Raw genomic sequence first — 13,502 nt, forward strand, 5'->3', positions numbered from 1 at the left:
GTCTGGCACTCAGACAGACCCCGGCTCCACAAATGGAGCAGCTCAGCTCCAATACTCCAAAGGCCTTCAGGCACATTACCTTTTCATCTTCACACACAGAGCAGCTGTGGGGAAGGAGGGTTTCTGGGCTGACAGGCCAGCACCGTGCAGTAAGTGAGCCCACATACCCTGGCACTCACAATCAGCACAGCACTGTGTTACACTATGAGAGGAAATCAAGTGAGATCAGCATTGTGACTATAAGGCCCTCTAGGAAAGCTAACAGGCTGAGCTACGAGACTTCCTGGTTTGAACGGAAGCTAGCAGTCTTGTAGGCAAGCTCATTTTTATGAATACAAAAAAGTAAAACTCAAGTTAATATACGAACACCACCAATATTAGAGATAGGAACCAGAAACAAACCTCTATAGATGAAAGTAAAGCTGGACAAAACCTAGGAATGTAAAAGTGTCTGTCTAAACAAAAACTATACTGCACAAAACAAGAGACCAATTTTTAAGATCTGCTTGATAAATACACCTAGAAAAGGACCTTGAATATTGGTTCTGGCAATACCTTAAATCAGAAATAAATGACATAAAAAAATTCAGAAATTGTTTAAGTATAAAGTACTTAATATAAAAAAGTATTTAAAAAGATGTTTTAAAAATAGTGCCCTTGCAAAAACCAGCTCACGTACCGAATGTCTTTGGAAATCAAAACTCATTTTCTAAGGACTAATGGCAAGTGCAACTAGCAGTGCTGTTCAACCATTAGTCAAGGCGTTATGTTCCCCACTGGAAATGCCCTCATGGCAACAATTTCTACATCTACTGTACCTGGGATCTCATCTGGGCCGCCTTTTCTGGGTCAACAGCCAACACATGCTGGTAATGACGGATGGTATGCAGGCGATCTTTGTTCTCAGCACGGACATAACGCCGTAAGGCCTGGAGAATGCGATGAGGCTGTAAGACAGAACAGTTGTTTTAATATCCAGAGACTAGAGAATTGAAAATAGGCAGGAAAACAAAAGCTTAATAAGTTCACTTAAGAATGTAAAGTTCAGCTAGGCACAAGAATGAAAGCTATAACTTTGAAAGCTTTTTTAGCTTACCAAGTAACAAAAAAACTGTCTAGGTAAAATAGCAAAACTAAGTTCCAAAGTTATATTGGCTCCTTAACATACAGTATTTTCCAGAATCTCCAGCCCATTGTTCTCTTCTGATCTGTCCTTTTTTCCTGGCTCAGCCTCTGACACCTGAATTAGAAGCTAGGTAGTCTCCTGTGTCGCCCAAAGAGAGAAGACTTTAACTGGCTTACTTAAGGATACAAATATCCTCCTAATACTTGCCATCCCCCAAAGCAAGGCAGGTTAGTGTTAAGGGACAAAATCGTTTGAGACCACTCACACAAGAGTTTCAGAAGAAATTACTTTACCCCTTTCTTCATAATCTTATTTATAATGTAACTTGTTCAAAAGTCTTCATGAAAAGCATGTTTTCATTCTTTGAAAGGAAGTTAAATAACTGGATAATTACCAATCAATTTCGCCAGGTCATACTTTTCTAGTGTAAAACACTTTCACATCACAGGTGGTATACGCAGGCATAAAGCGATGTCATGCTTAGCTTATATACACAGATATTAGAATGTAATACCTTTTCCTCCCTCATCGTCTTTCCTTAGCTTCAGCTTTGCCAGAACTTGTCATACAAATGTCACTTTTACTGACCTGAGTGTCATACATTGGTCCCCTACATATATCACGTCAGGGCAGGCAGTGCTAGGGGTAGGACTCACCCGTGGTGGGTCAGACTGCAAGGCAGCCAGGTAGTTCTCCAGAGCCATCCGACGGCGGTCATTCAGCATAGCTTCCACTCGGGCCAGGTGGGTCTCCACCAGCTGCTGCTTCTCACTGGCTGCTTCCTTCTCTAAAGCTTTAACCATGGCTTGGAAGTGCTAAACCAAGACAGCAGGAACCACATATGACTTGTGGCACCTGGAGGAAGCCTAAGCAAGCAACCTCAGACCCCAGTGCTTCTCCTGTCAGTGCCCATGCAAGACGGTAACAGGTTCGGAGAGTGGAGCAAGGGTAGGATCCAAAGTCTACTTCATCCTACCTTCATTCTACTTCTATCAGGAGAATTACTTCCTTCTTTAAAGAGAGCAAGTTAAATCTCAGTGTCAGAGGGCCTCCTTAGTATCTGTATAACTGAAAGTGCTAGTGCCTGCAAGCCCAAGGCCTGGTTTCTCAATATGCACTATAAAAAAAGAACACTGTCCTTCCCACATTGCAGCAAGGCACCAACTTCCAAACTCTGAGACCACTGACCAATAGGAGTTATGTGATAAGTTCTGTTGAAGTATTCCTGTCATTGGTGCAAAAGTAATTGTGGTTTTTGCCATTACTATCAATAAAGTCATGAAGGGCAAAGTTATCCGTGAGGTATCCGGCCAGGTTTACAGGTACAGTTTAAGCCTGCTGAACTGAATTTCCCTGAACAAGATGCACTGACTTCTGTAGGAATTAAAACTGTTAGATTTTCTAAGTGATCAATAAAAAAGCATTTTAAGATTATTTTTAACACTTTATTAAAGTGTTAACATTAGGAGGAAAGACATTTCAGCTAAACATAAAATGATTTAAAATTTACAAAATCAGTTTTGTAAAAACCAAATCAGCCCTGGAAATTGCTGTCCCTATTCCTAGCAACACTCTTCTACTGAAGGGGAATGCAGTCTGCTGCTATGATTTTAGTTATAGTCTACAAAGTTAGAGATGAATTGTATCAGAGATCTTTATTTTCTATCCTTTGACTTTCAATTAGTCTTAAAAAAAAAAATTCAGTACTGCTGAAAAACAAGTCACAGTCTAAGACTGAAAATGGCAGAGGACTTTTGCCAGGAAAGCAGAATTAACAAAAGGCAGCTGAGCTAAGGTTACCTTCTGGCATGAATTAGGTGTGCTCTGGTGGGGGTTTGGTTTCCTTCTACCATAGGTGAGCAATACTTGAGGTGAAAAATAAAATAGGCCAGTTACAACTTCCTTGTAAGCCCTCACCTAAAAGGAGGTGGTGTCCAATTCTAATTTCATTGGGAATGGGGCTCTATGGCCCCGGAGAAGGCATCTTACCTGAATCAGAGTCTGCCTCTCTGCTTTGGGGAGGTTCTTAGCTTGAAGCTCTGCCTCTTCCCATTCCTTCTTTACCTAGAACAAAGGTCAAAAACACCATCAGCAGTGATTAATACCCTGAAACAACTCCTCCATTTTCTAAAAACACTGTCAGATGCTAAATCTCATAGGAAACTGCAAAAGGAAACCAGTCACACGATCCCTTAGGAGCTTAGCATTGTTACTGCCTCAGAAGGTTCTAGGCCTCAACTATCCCCAGATGGAGCCTCAATTCCATGACCTCTTTGTTACATAACCTTGGGTAAGTTATTTAAAAGTCTCTGTGCCTTAGTCTCCTCACCACAAAAATTGAGGTTAATACCTACTTTTCAGAGCTGATGCGGATAAAACAATGAGCATTTTGCAAACTGTAAGCCCAGCATGGGACTGTGTGGGATTGGGGTGGAGCTTAGGCCTAGCGAGGCATTCCCTTTTCAATTCTCTTTCAATCCTGAGTAAATCCAGAAGAAAAGTTGCACTTTGGTGTTCCTGCTGCTCTCTTATAACCCTTTTAAAGGAAAAGAAACACTCTGAGACTCAGAACCTTCCAGAGACAGCAGTACCTAGCTAACATGTATTAGTACATGTTTGCTTTCATCTAATATATTTGTATGGTTGGTCACTTTCTTCTCACAGCAAATGGTACTAGCTTTTTACTGATAACAGTGATATAAAGTTTCCTTCTTTAAAATAAAGAAATTTTAAAGCAAGTTAATTGCAAAAAAAAGGGGGGGGGCAGATAATGGTATAGGAAGTGCTCAAAGGGTAATTATATTACATATTATCTGGATGCAGGTGGTGAAGAAGTCCACCCAGAAGGCAGCTCCACTGATAACTCTCTCCTGATTCACCAGTCCTTATACATCAGCATGACAATCTAGGGAGAAGCTATTACTTTTCTTCAGCTATGAGGACCATGCTACCCAAAGCCAAGTACCATGAAGACGAAGGAATTGTCAAGGTTTACCCTGTCCATTCGGTTGCGGTGCCGAATCTCCAGCTGCTCCTTGGCCTTCTGGAAGCGAGCATGCTCATTATCATCTGCAGAGGTCTCGAAATACACATCAACATCATTGGTCGGCAGAGGAGTTGGAGGAACTGAAACAAAATTACAGAGGGACCTCTCTTTGGGATCAGGTGCACTGTGCTCTAGGAAGAAAACCCAGCTCAGGACCTGCAGGATGGACTCAACTTGTTTTGTGGCATTCTCTAAGTGCAGGGTGCTGCTATCTGCCAAGACTTCACTTGGTTAGATTACAGTGGGCAATCTTCCTTACACAATATTCATCAACCATGTCAGCCCACGCTAATACAGCAATTTATTGGCAGCTTCAGCACCAATGAGGCATCTACTTAAGACCTCAGGGCTGAAAAAGAGGTGGTTTCTTCTATACCTTCCCTTCAGTGCTCGAACCCTGGAAACCTAAACAATAGCTACCTTATTGCTCATAACTGAGCCTCTGAACAGAGACAAGGGCAGAAATCAGACCCTGTAGAGGCACTTTTATCCAATTCCTTATTTTTAAAGAAATTACTCAGGTACCTCTGCTCTTCTGGCTATCTTTGAGTCTTAATTTACAAGGGAAAACAGGCTCAACTGAATGTTCTTTGCATATACGCTGGGTAGAGAAAGTCCCAATCACTCCAGCTATAATTTTGAGTTTTCAGCATCAGTGAAGGACTCTTAGCCCCACCATCAGTGACAGAACCAACAAGGATAAAACTGAGTTGCTCTATTTGACAAGGACACCTTTCACTGATATGAAGATAGGACTTTTTGATCCACGACACTGACCAATAGGGCTTCCCAAGCGTTCCCCAGAGCACAGGCCCACTGGAGCACCCCGACTGCTGGATGGGAATAATCTCTTATGGGGCCCAAGCAAGTGAGTCTCTGCACGATGGAATTTAGCCTGATAAGGGAAAGAACTGAGATGACAAGTTTACTCAGCCTCTCAAGACATACCTAAGGTAACACTTATTAGCCTAATTCATACAAGATTTCCCAAGCTGGTATGGACTTGCTTGATAGATTATGACACAATTTCAGAGCTAATTGGAGAGTGAATGCCAAGGTTCAACTGATTTTTAATTCAGAAGCAAATTCACCTAATTTCTAGAATTGCATCATTTTAATACATTAAAACAACTGTATAATTGATGAATACACCTACAAATTAGCCAGCCAGTTCAACTTTTTTTCTGTCGGAAGCATCTTTTATTTGCCCCTTTATTTAACAGACCTAAAAACGACAACTAAAGTCACGAAGAATATGAGCCCTACATAAGTTTTAAAAGGGTGTCAATATCCCACTTTCAGATTAACTAAATTAGAATCTATAACTTAGTAAACACCATTCCCCAAGACACTCGCAAGTTCAGTGGAAGAGAATTTCAAGCACTGCAGTCCATCGTGAGGATCAGCGACACGTGCCTGTGCTGTAAAGGCCTGAGCGCTGGAGACAGAGCCTTTGGTTCACATAGCCGGACTGGAAAAAGATAACAGCAAACACAGGGTGCTTCCACCCTCCCTGGGACCAGAGTGGAGAGGACAGCGGGCCGAAAGGCTTTTTTCTGAAGATACCCTCAGTCCCTGTGGAATCACCCACTCATAAAGCCAGCACATCCGCCAGCCTCAGCCCCTTCAAAGAAGAACAAAAACGCTCCCACTGGAAGGAAATTTGATGCTTCTCAACCTGCAAAGCCCTCCAGGCAGAGGCCCCACAAGAGCATGAACACACAGCTTCTCCGAGGCAAATCTCATCCAAGCCACAGCAAATGGGAGTTTTACAGACCTGCCACTCCATCGTGTCTCACAGCACCACCTGGCTGACCCTTCAGGGAGATATCACCACCTCCAAACTCAGTGGGATTCCTCAGGCTTCAACCCAAGTTTTACAAAGTAGTAAGCATCACAATAATTTCTATTTCTAAATCTTCCCTGAAAACGCAAAGTTTATTCACCAAGGTTCCCCAAGGACTCCTTTTATTTCACCTTTCAACTGTTGCCGAATAAAAACAGCTTTCCTGGAGCTGGAAGGGAAGCACTCAAGGCATTGCCATATTACATTAAGATTTGAAAGATCTTTTGGTAGAAGGAAGAGGGAACATGAAGGCATGTGAATGAAAAACCATCAGAAGCTATAGCCAAATACTTCATAGCAAATTATCACTCCAACAAATTCCAGAGTAGGAACCAAGAAAAACTGTCTGGCCTGAGGATTTTCCTAATGTGTAGGTTAGTGCTGCAAGGTGAGAGACTGAAGGTCTTAATGAGAAAAAGGAGTAGCCATGGAGAAAAGGGAAACTCTTGGTAGAAACTCTTCCTACCAACGTCCAGCATAAACCCAACTCAACTGAACCACTGACCTTCCTGTCACATCAAAGCACACACCAGCTGAAATCCTCTCACTTCCTAAAGCTGTGTGACCCGGTTGCAAAATATTGAAGAAACACAGTGAGTCACTACCACTTGGCTGCTAGCTCTCTCTAGAGTGCATTATGCAAGACATTTCAATATTCTATGCCCAAAGTACTTCACTGTCACTCCTTTCGAGAGGAGGCACCCTGTGAGCTGGCATGCATCACAGGGGTCAGTGACAGGGCAGTTCAAAGACAGGAACGTTCAGTGCCTCTAAGCTAGAGCCAGCCCAGGGGACAGCTGCCTTCCCCACCAATACTACAGTGGCCCGGGGGCCTGCAGACTCCAAAGTCAGATGAGAAAGAACAAGCCCCTGGCTGTGCTGCCCGCTATAGCAAGGCGGGTACGCACCATCACCACCAAGCACCACCAGACACACGGTGAGCACAGGACACGAGAACTGAGCTTACCACTGCCGGCAGGAGAGCAAAGCCTAGATCAAGAAAGCACAAAGATGAGGGGAAGACAACCGACAGCAAACACCCGAGTGGGCAGGGACACCACACAGATGCAGCCACGAAGACGGCAGGGAGACGGACGCCGGACAGGACGGTGCTGCCGCACAGGACCAGCGCGAGGCGGGACTTACTCATCGCTTTACACACAGCCATACAATAATCCTCAGACTCAAAATTGTTCCTGTTGCCGCCGCAGCCGCCATATATAAAGCGTACGCACTTTCCCTTGGAGAGGTCGAAGTACCAACGAGGCATCACGGCCCGGCAGGGCCCCGTCATCGCCTCCTGGGAGCAGACAGCTGTGTGAAAATGGTCAGAGTGTCAGCAGGACAGAGGCAGTGACGTCAAATGCTTCAAAATGCTACAGGCCGGCAAGCCGGGGGATGGGCTGGGGGAGGCCTGAGACTGGACGGAGCCTGGAGGCCCTGGTTGGCCGAATGCTCCAGCTCAGGCCAGCCTTGCTGAGAACAAGTTGCTTCCCCACAGAGACATTTAGGAACTGGGATAAATATTTTTTGGCACCCTCTGGAGTCTAGATGTGAGTTTAGATTGACGTAGAGCAATTCCTTTGTCTCACAGCTGTGAGAGCCTCACATTTCTGATCTGTTCAGTGGAGATATCTGCCTAGTTTGTCTATTCAGGAGACAATGTGAGTGGAAAGGCTGCTTTAAGTGGTGATACCCGTAGTAAAGACAAGCACCTAGAATGGACGATTGTTTCCCACTTTTATGTTCTCTAAGGCAAATCACAAACTTCTCAACTGGTTAAGTAATTTCCCCCAACTTGGGTCCTAAATAATTCTTCACATCTTAATTGGTTTCAAATATACAATTAGCAGGAGACTGCATGTTAATGGCTCTGGAACTACTGCAACCTTTTCTTGTTTTAATTGGCAAGATGGAAAAAAAAAAAAAAAAACTGCAGACCCCAATCTGTTACCAGCAGGTCAATAAATTTCACCCTCCCAACTAAAACATCTGGACAAGTAGGGCAGCCTACAGATTAGAAGACAAGCAGGAAAAGAAAAACCAAGAAAACCATTTCTATTCTAGGAGGCCGGAACTTGAGTGGTATCGAAGAGGGGAGCTCCCCTTGGGGAGGGAACATTTTAGGATGAATGTGGAGGAATCCTGCTGAAGGGCGGACTATGTGGTCTCTCTTACTCTCTAGTCCCCGTTCTCTAATTCAATTCTACATCTCTCCCTGGATGTGCCTGCCTGCCCACTTTGTTAAGACGGCACCACCACTGCACTGGAGAGCTGAACTCACCTTCAGTGCAGAGATACCACACCTTTCCTTCTGTGACTGACTTACCTGTAACAGACGCAATGCAAAAGTCTAAGTGAATAATTACCACATGGATTTCAAAGCCATGGCTCTGCATGGGGTTACCTTTGACATCATGAGTAATTTCCTTGTCTGACATGGTGCCATCGCTGCTGGGTTCAGTAGGATTCTCCTCATTGTAGTCATCTCCTTTAAAGGTGTCATAGTAGTAATCTCGGTCTTCCACCACTTCCTCCCCTTCTTCCTCATCCTCCTCATCCTCATCCACAGCTGCTTCTGTGAAGTCTTCCAGATCTGCTTCAGTAGGAAATTCACTGAAGGCCAAAATAGAAAAAAGGAAGGTTAATAGCTCCTATGTGCAAAGCACAACAATGGGTCCCCTCTCTTTTCTGAAACACAAAAACAGAGGCAGGAAATAAGCGCAACGCACATTTCACTGTGCCACTAAGCCCCTGAGCCCAGCTACATCGGCAAACGGGAAGTATTTGTGAACATTTGAATCTAATCATGATAAAACAGTAAGACAAATCCAAATTCAGGGATATTATGTTAAACAAATGGCACGGACTCTTAAAAAATATCATAGTAACCTGCAGAACATAACAGCCCAGAATGACGTAAACACAAAAATCACAGGTACTCCTGTGATTGGCGATGGCTAGAATGAAATGCAAGCTTAATCAACTCTTGCAGAACAAAGGAATGCCCAGTTTATCCAGAAGCAAGGGACTAGCAGCCAGCAGCCGTCTTTACAGACGGGCTAACCAAAAGGCAAAACGACTTCACAGCTCAAAGTAGAAGAGTTACCTTTTATAAACATCATAGTCTTCCTCTTCATCTTCCTCTTCCTCTTCATCTTCCTCTTCCTCTTCCTCCTCCTCCTCTTTTGACACAGATCCAGTAATCTTTGTCTCAGGGCAGCATACATATTCAGTGCCATGGAACTGGTCTACCCCACACGGGAGCAGCATGCCGTAGCTATATAAGGTCATTCCCTGAGTCAGACACGCCTAAAAGAAACCCACAGACCACATCAAAACATACTCCAGAGTAGATGTGGTCAAATACACTCCGATCTCTACCCTCCAAAATAAACCCTTATCAAATCACTTAGCAATGCTTTCTCTTATGAACACATACATTTTCTGTCAAAAAAAACTGTAATAATATTATTGTAAGACTTATAAATTCTAATTTACAATGGGGAAACATGATCTGGTCCAAAAATACTGAATTCCCAAATGTGGAAAAAGGTCAGGAAAAGAGCATTTTTTTCTAATAATGACCACAGCCAGATAAGGTGGTCAATGTTAATTGATATTCATCACTGGTGCAAGCACTATTTCAGTATTTGACCAAAGGAAGATGACTGACCAAAGAGCAGAGCCAACCTAATTACAGAAGTAAGAAAGGGTATTGCTGGCCACCAGGAAAGTGAGATGGCATATGCAATCCCACCTGTGCGTATGTGCAGACCCGTATCTTCTGTAACTGGCGATTTCCATGCAGGCCTTGGGGTTAGGATGGTTTCTGGGAGTCTCACCAGCAGCATACAGTGTTCTCACTCAGCCACCTCCTTAACATCCTCAACTTCAGGAGCTGGGCTGTCAACACTGAGCTCTCCTACACAAATACCTACTTCTCTCCCAAATATTTCTAACTTATAAGACAGAAGTAACTGTAAATCTTAAGGAGATAAGGGGGAAACAAAACTAACTTAAAAGCATGGTGAGATTTGGAGAAAAGTGCTACTTCCCTCCTAAAAGATACAACAGCAGCTGACTTTTCCCCCCCTCAGTTCTCTTACCTCTTTGACTACCGTGTGCCAGTGCTGGTGATTCTCGCACACCTCCATCCGCTCTTTGTGGAAAAACTGGCACTTTTCTGGAACTAGCAGGACATCACTTACAAATTCACCCACTGGAAAAGAGAACCTTTGTCAGAGCAGATCTGACCATGATTTCAAGGTGAAAATGCCCCTCACTGACGTTTATGATGATAGTTTACATAGCCAGGAGCAGTCTAATGTATACGAGCAGATGCACATCTCGTACCTTCAAAGGCTGACTGGACGGTACAGTTCTAGCCAAGCAGCCACAAGAACTCACCAACCTGTCAGAGCCATGATGCCAGGGACCTTTTAAAAGCCCCTTGACTGCAGTCCCACTGCAGGGCTACAGCAACACGTGACGGGGAATATAACAGGATCACCTCCATGCCCACCTCAAACACACGCAGCTACTCTCCCCACATGGCTCTGACTTCCTTATTTCTGCCCACACCTCTTCTAATCAAATGCCCAAGAAACTAAAACCAGGTGTTCTACTGAAGTACAGATGAATCTTACTGTAGACAAAACACGATGTAATAACTGAATCCAGTAAGAATAATCAATGATTAATTACAAAGGGGCAAAGGTGCCTTTACAGTGGGAAGCCTTGGCAAAACTCCCTTGGCCAGATAACCAATTTAACATCACTGATAATGAGCAAACCTATATGTGTGATGTCCTAAAAATAATATATCACCTACACAGTATTTCTTCAAAAATATATTATCATTTGAATCTAATCATGCTAAAACACTAAGACAAATCCAAATTCAGGGATATTATGTTAAACGAATGGCATGGACTCTTAAAAAATATCATTGTCACGAAAGTTTTCGTTTTTAAAGAAAGACTAAGGAACTATTCTAGATGAAATGTAGCATGTGATCCTTTCAAAAAGGAAGCTATAAAGAACACTAGTTGGACACTTAGGAAAATTTCCAAACATGACAACTGTATTGTCATTATATACAGGACGATGTCCCTGGCTCTTAGGAGAAACCAGCTGAAATACTTAGAAATGAACCGTCATGATATCCCAACTTAGTTTCAAATGGTTTGGCAACACAAAAATATATACAAGATGCAGAGAGAGAAAAACATCAGGCAAAATTGGAGAGTCTAGGTAAAGGGTATAGAGGTATTCACTATTACATTTTCTAAAACTTGTCCCAAAAAGTTGGGAGAAAGATACACACAGCTGTTTATTTACGGGGAAAAAAAATGGTATCTGATTTGTTTCCAAATAATCAGGGTTGTGAGGGAGTGGGCCTATAGAAGGAGGAAAAGTGGCTCATGAACTGATGGTGGTTACAAAGCTGGGCAACCAGTATATGAGGGTGAATGGTATCATCGTCTCTTGTTTGGCCATGTTTGTAATTTGCCACAATAAAAAGTTAGAAACATACAACACATCACTGGATGACCACCCAAAGACTCTGACTCAGTAGTGTAAGGTAAGGCTCAGTAATCTGCACTGGGCATACGTCTGCCATGTGCTCCACACAGTGTAGAGGGAGAGGAAGAGAGGGCGAGAAGGGTGCTTAGCCCAGGGAGAGATGCAGGAAGCAGTGGCAGAAAGATGCAGCAGGCAGACTAACCTCTGAGGTTAAGGGGGAAAAACCCTGAAAATATCATGCGAAAGTAATGCGGTCTAAGAAAGGGCTTAGGGCCCGGCCTAGTGGGAAGTCTACACAGACTCACCCCAGCCTCGCCATCATGGATGGGTCTATCAGGATCCTCTGCCTTGGGCCTCGGGCTCAAGCACTGAAGTCAGTCTTTCTATTGCCCCAGTGGTAAGAGAAAGGGAGCTGCTGATGTGGTGAGTAGGGGAAGATGGGCTCCTGACATGACAAGCTGTAGCAGTGTAACAGTTCCCCCATATGAAAACAGCATTACAAACGGCAGTCGGGTTTCTCAGCACTGCTAGCACAGGGACTCTGGGATCACACAGCTCAATGTGACACTGAAGCAGGAATGTGAAAGTGAGCCTGACACACTGCTTACTCTTGAGGACCCCAAAGGCTCTAGGGCAGGCAGTACCTGCATACAGGCTTTAGCAATCAACTAGATTTATAAGCATTGCTTAAAAATAGCAAAAACACCAATGGTAAGCCAGAATCTGCCTCTACGAGAACGAACAACCCTGATACTCAATCTAAGTAGAAATTATTTTAATTCTGACATCCAACCACCAACTCACATGGTTTAATGTGATTATTCTGAATTAACTGGGCTGTTTTTATATTTGTTCATTTATGACAGAAAGCAACAAAAGTGTATACTTAAGGAAAAGTATATGTAGGGTTGAATGCCAGGGTTCAATCTCAGCACTGTCATTTACTAGCAGAATAATCTTAGCCAAGTTACTTAACCTTTCTGTCCCTCGGTTTATCTTGTGGGGACTAAATGACATAATCTATACAACAAGAAAAGCTTAGAACAGAAACGACTGTTCCACATTTGGGTTTTGCTGTTTAAAATAAAAACAGAAACTGACACCTGGTAGGCATTATTGATGTTAATGTTACTGTGAAGTCTTGAGTAACTAGTTTTATACGAACTATACAACCATACTCATAAAGCAATCTATATTGAAGCAGCAGTTAATGCACTTTAATTTGTAAAACCTCACTTTTAAATGTACAATTGTAACATCAAAAAAAATTTAAAGCAGCAATTTCACTACTAATCTATATTCTATATAAACACTACAACTGTTTTTTTTTTTTGAGATTGTGTTTCGCTCTGTCGCCCAGGCTGGAGTGCAGTGGTATAATCTCAGCTCACTACAACCTCTGCCTCCCAGGTTCAAGCGATTCTCCTGCCTCAGCCTCCCAAGTAACTGAGCAACCATCACATTATGTTTTATCTCTTCAGGATGCTTGGTATAATATTTCAGAATTAAAGTTTAAAATCAAAACCTTTTTGGAAATGCCAAAAATTTAATAAAATAATTCCATGCTAAACCATAAAATTAAATGCCACTAATCTTCAGCTATTCCATGACTGAGTCAATCTGTCTGATCTCTAAAAAGCAAAAGAGAACACCACTGAATTTGAAAACAAACTAAATTCTAAAATTTAACTTTTTATTTATTTATTTTTTAGACAGAGTCTCACACTATCACCCAGGCTGGAGTACAGCGGTGCGATCTCGGCTCACTGCATCCTCCCGAGTAGCTGACATTACAGGCGTTCGCCACCACGCCCAGCTAATTTTTACTATTTTTAGTAGAGACAGGGTTTCACCATGTTGGTCAGGTTGGTCTTGAACTCCTGATCTCAAATGATCCTCCCATCCCAGCCTCCTAAAGTGCTGTCATTACAGGAATGAGCCACCATGCCCGGCCT

The 13,502-nt window shown here is 43.0% G+C and overlaps 1 protein-coding gene across 4 annotated transcripts in view; it reads right to left on the minus strand.

The window, feature by feature from the left end:
• The window catches only part of APLP2 (amyloid beta precursor like protein 2), a 68,652-nt gene that overhangs the window by 13,984 nt on the left and 41,166 nt on the right, over positions 1 to 13,502 (minus strand). For 2 of the 4 annotated variants that reach the window (XM_030794577.1, XM_030794576.1), the window contains exons 4-11: positions 10,128 to 10,240; positions 9,128 to 9,330; positions 8,426 to 8,634; positions 7,165 to 7,332; positions 4,122 to 4,252; positions 3,116 to 3,190; positions 1,783 to 1,941; positions 819 to 947 (exon numbers count right to left, since the gene is read on the minus strand). In XM_030794577.1, the coding sequence (XP_030650437.1) occupies positions 819 to 947; positions 1,783 to 1,941; positions 3,116 to 3,190; positions 4,122 to 4,252; positions 7,165 to 7,332; positions 8,426 to 8,634; positions 9,128 to 9,330; positions 10,128 to 10,240 (1,187 nt within the window). The remainder of the gene's footprint in view (positions 1 to 818; positions 948 to 1,782; positions 1,942 to 3,115; positions 3,191 to 4,121; positions 4,253 to 7,164; positions 7,333 to 8,425; positions 8,635 to 9,127; positions 9,331 to 10,127; positions 10,241 to 13,502) is intronic. The other 2 variants (XM_030794579.1, XM_030794578.1) reach the window with 1 other exon arrangement.

The sequence above is a fragment of the Nomascus leucogenys genome, chromosome 15 (assembly GCF_006542625.1).
Source record: "Nomascus leucogenys isolate Asia chromosome 15, Asia_NLE_v1, whole genome shotgun sequence".
Classification (NCBI taxonomy): Eukaryota; Metazoa; Chordata; class Mammalia; order Primates; family Hylobatidae; genus Nomascus; species Nomascus leucogenys.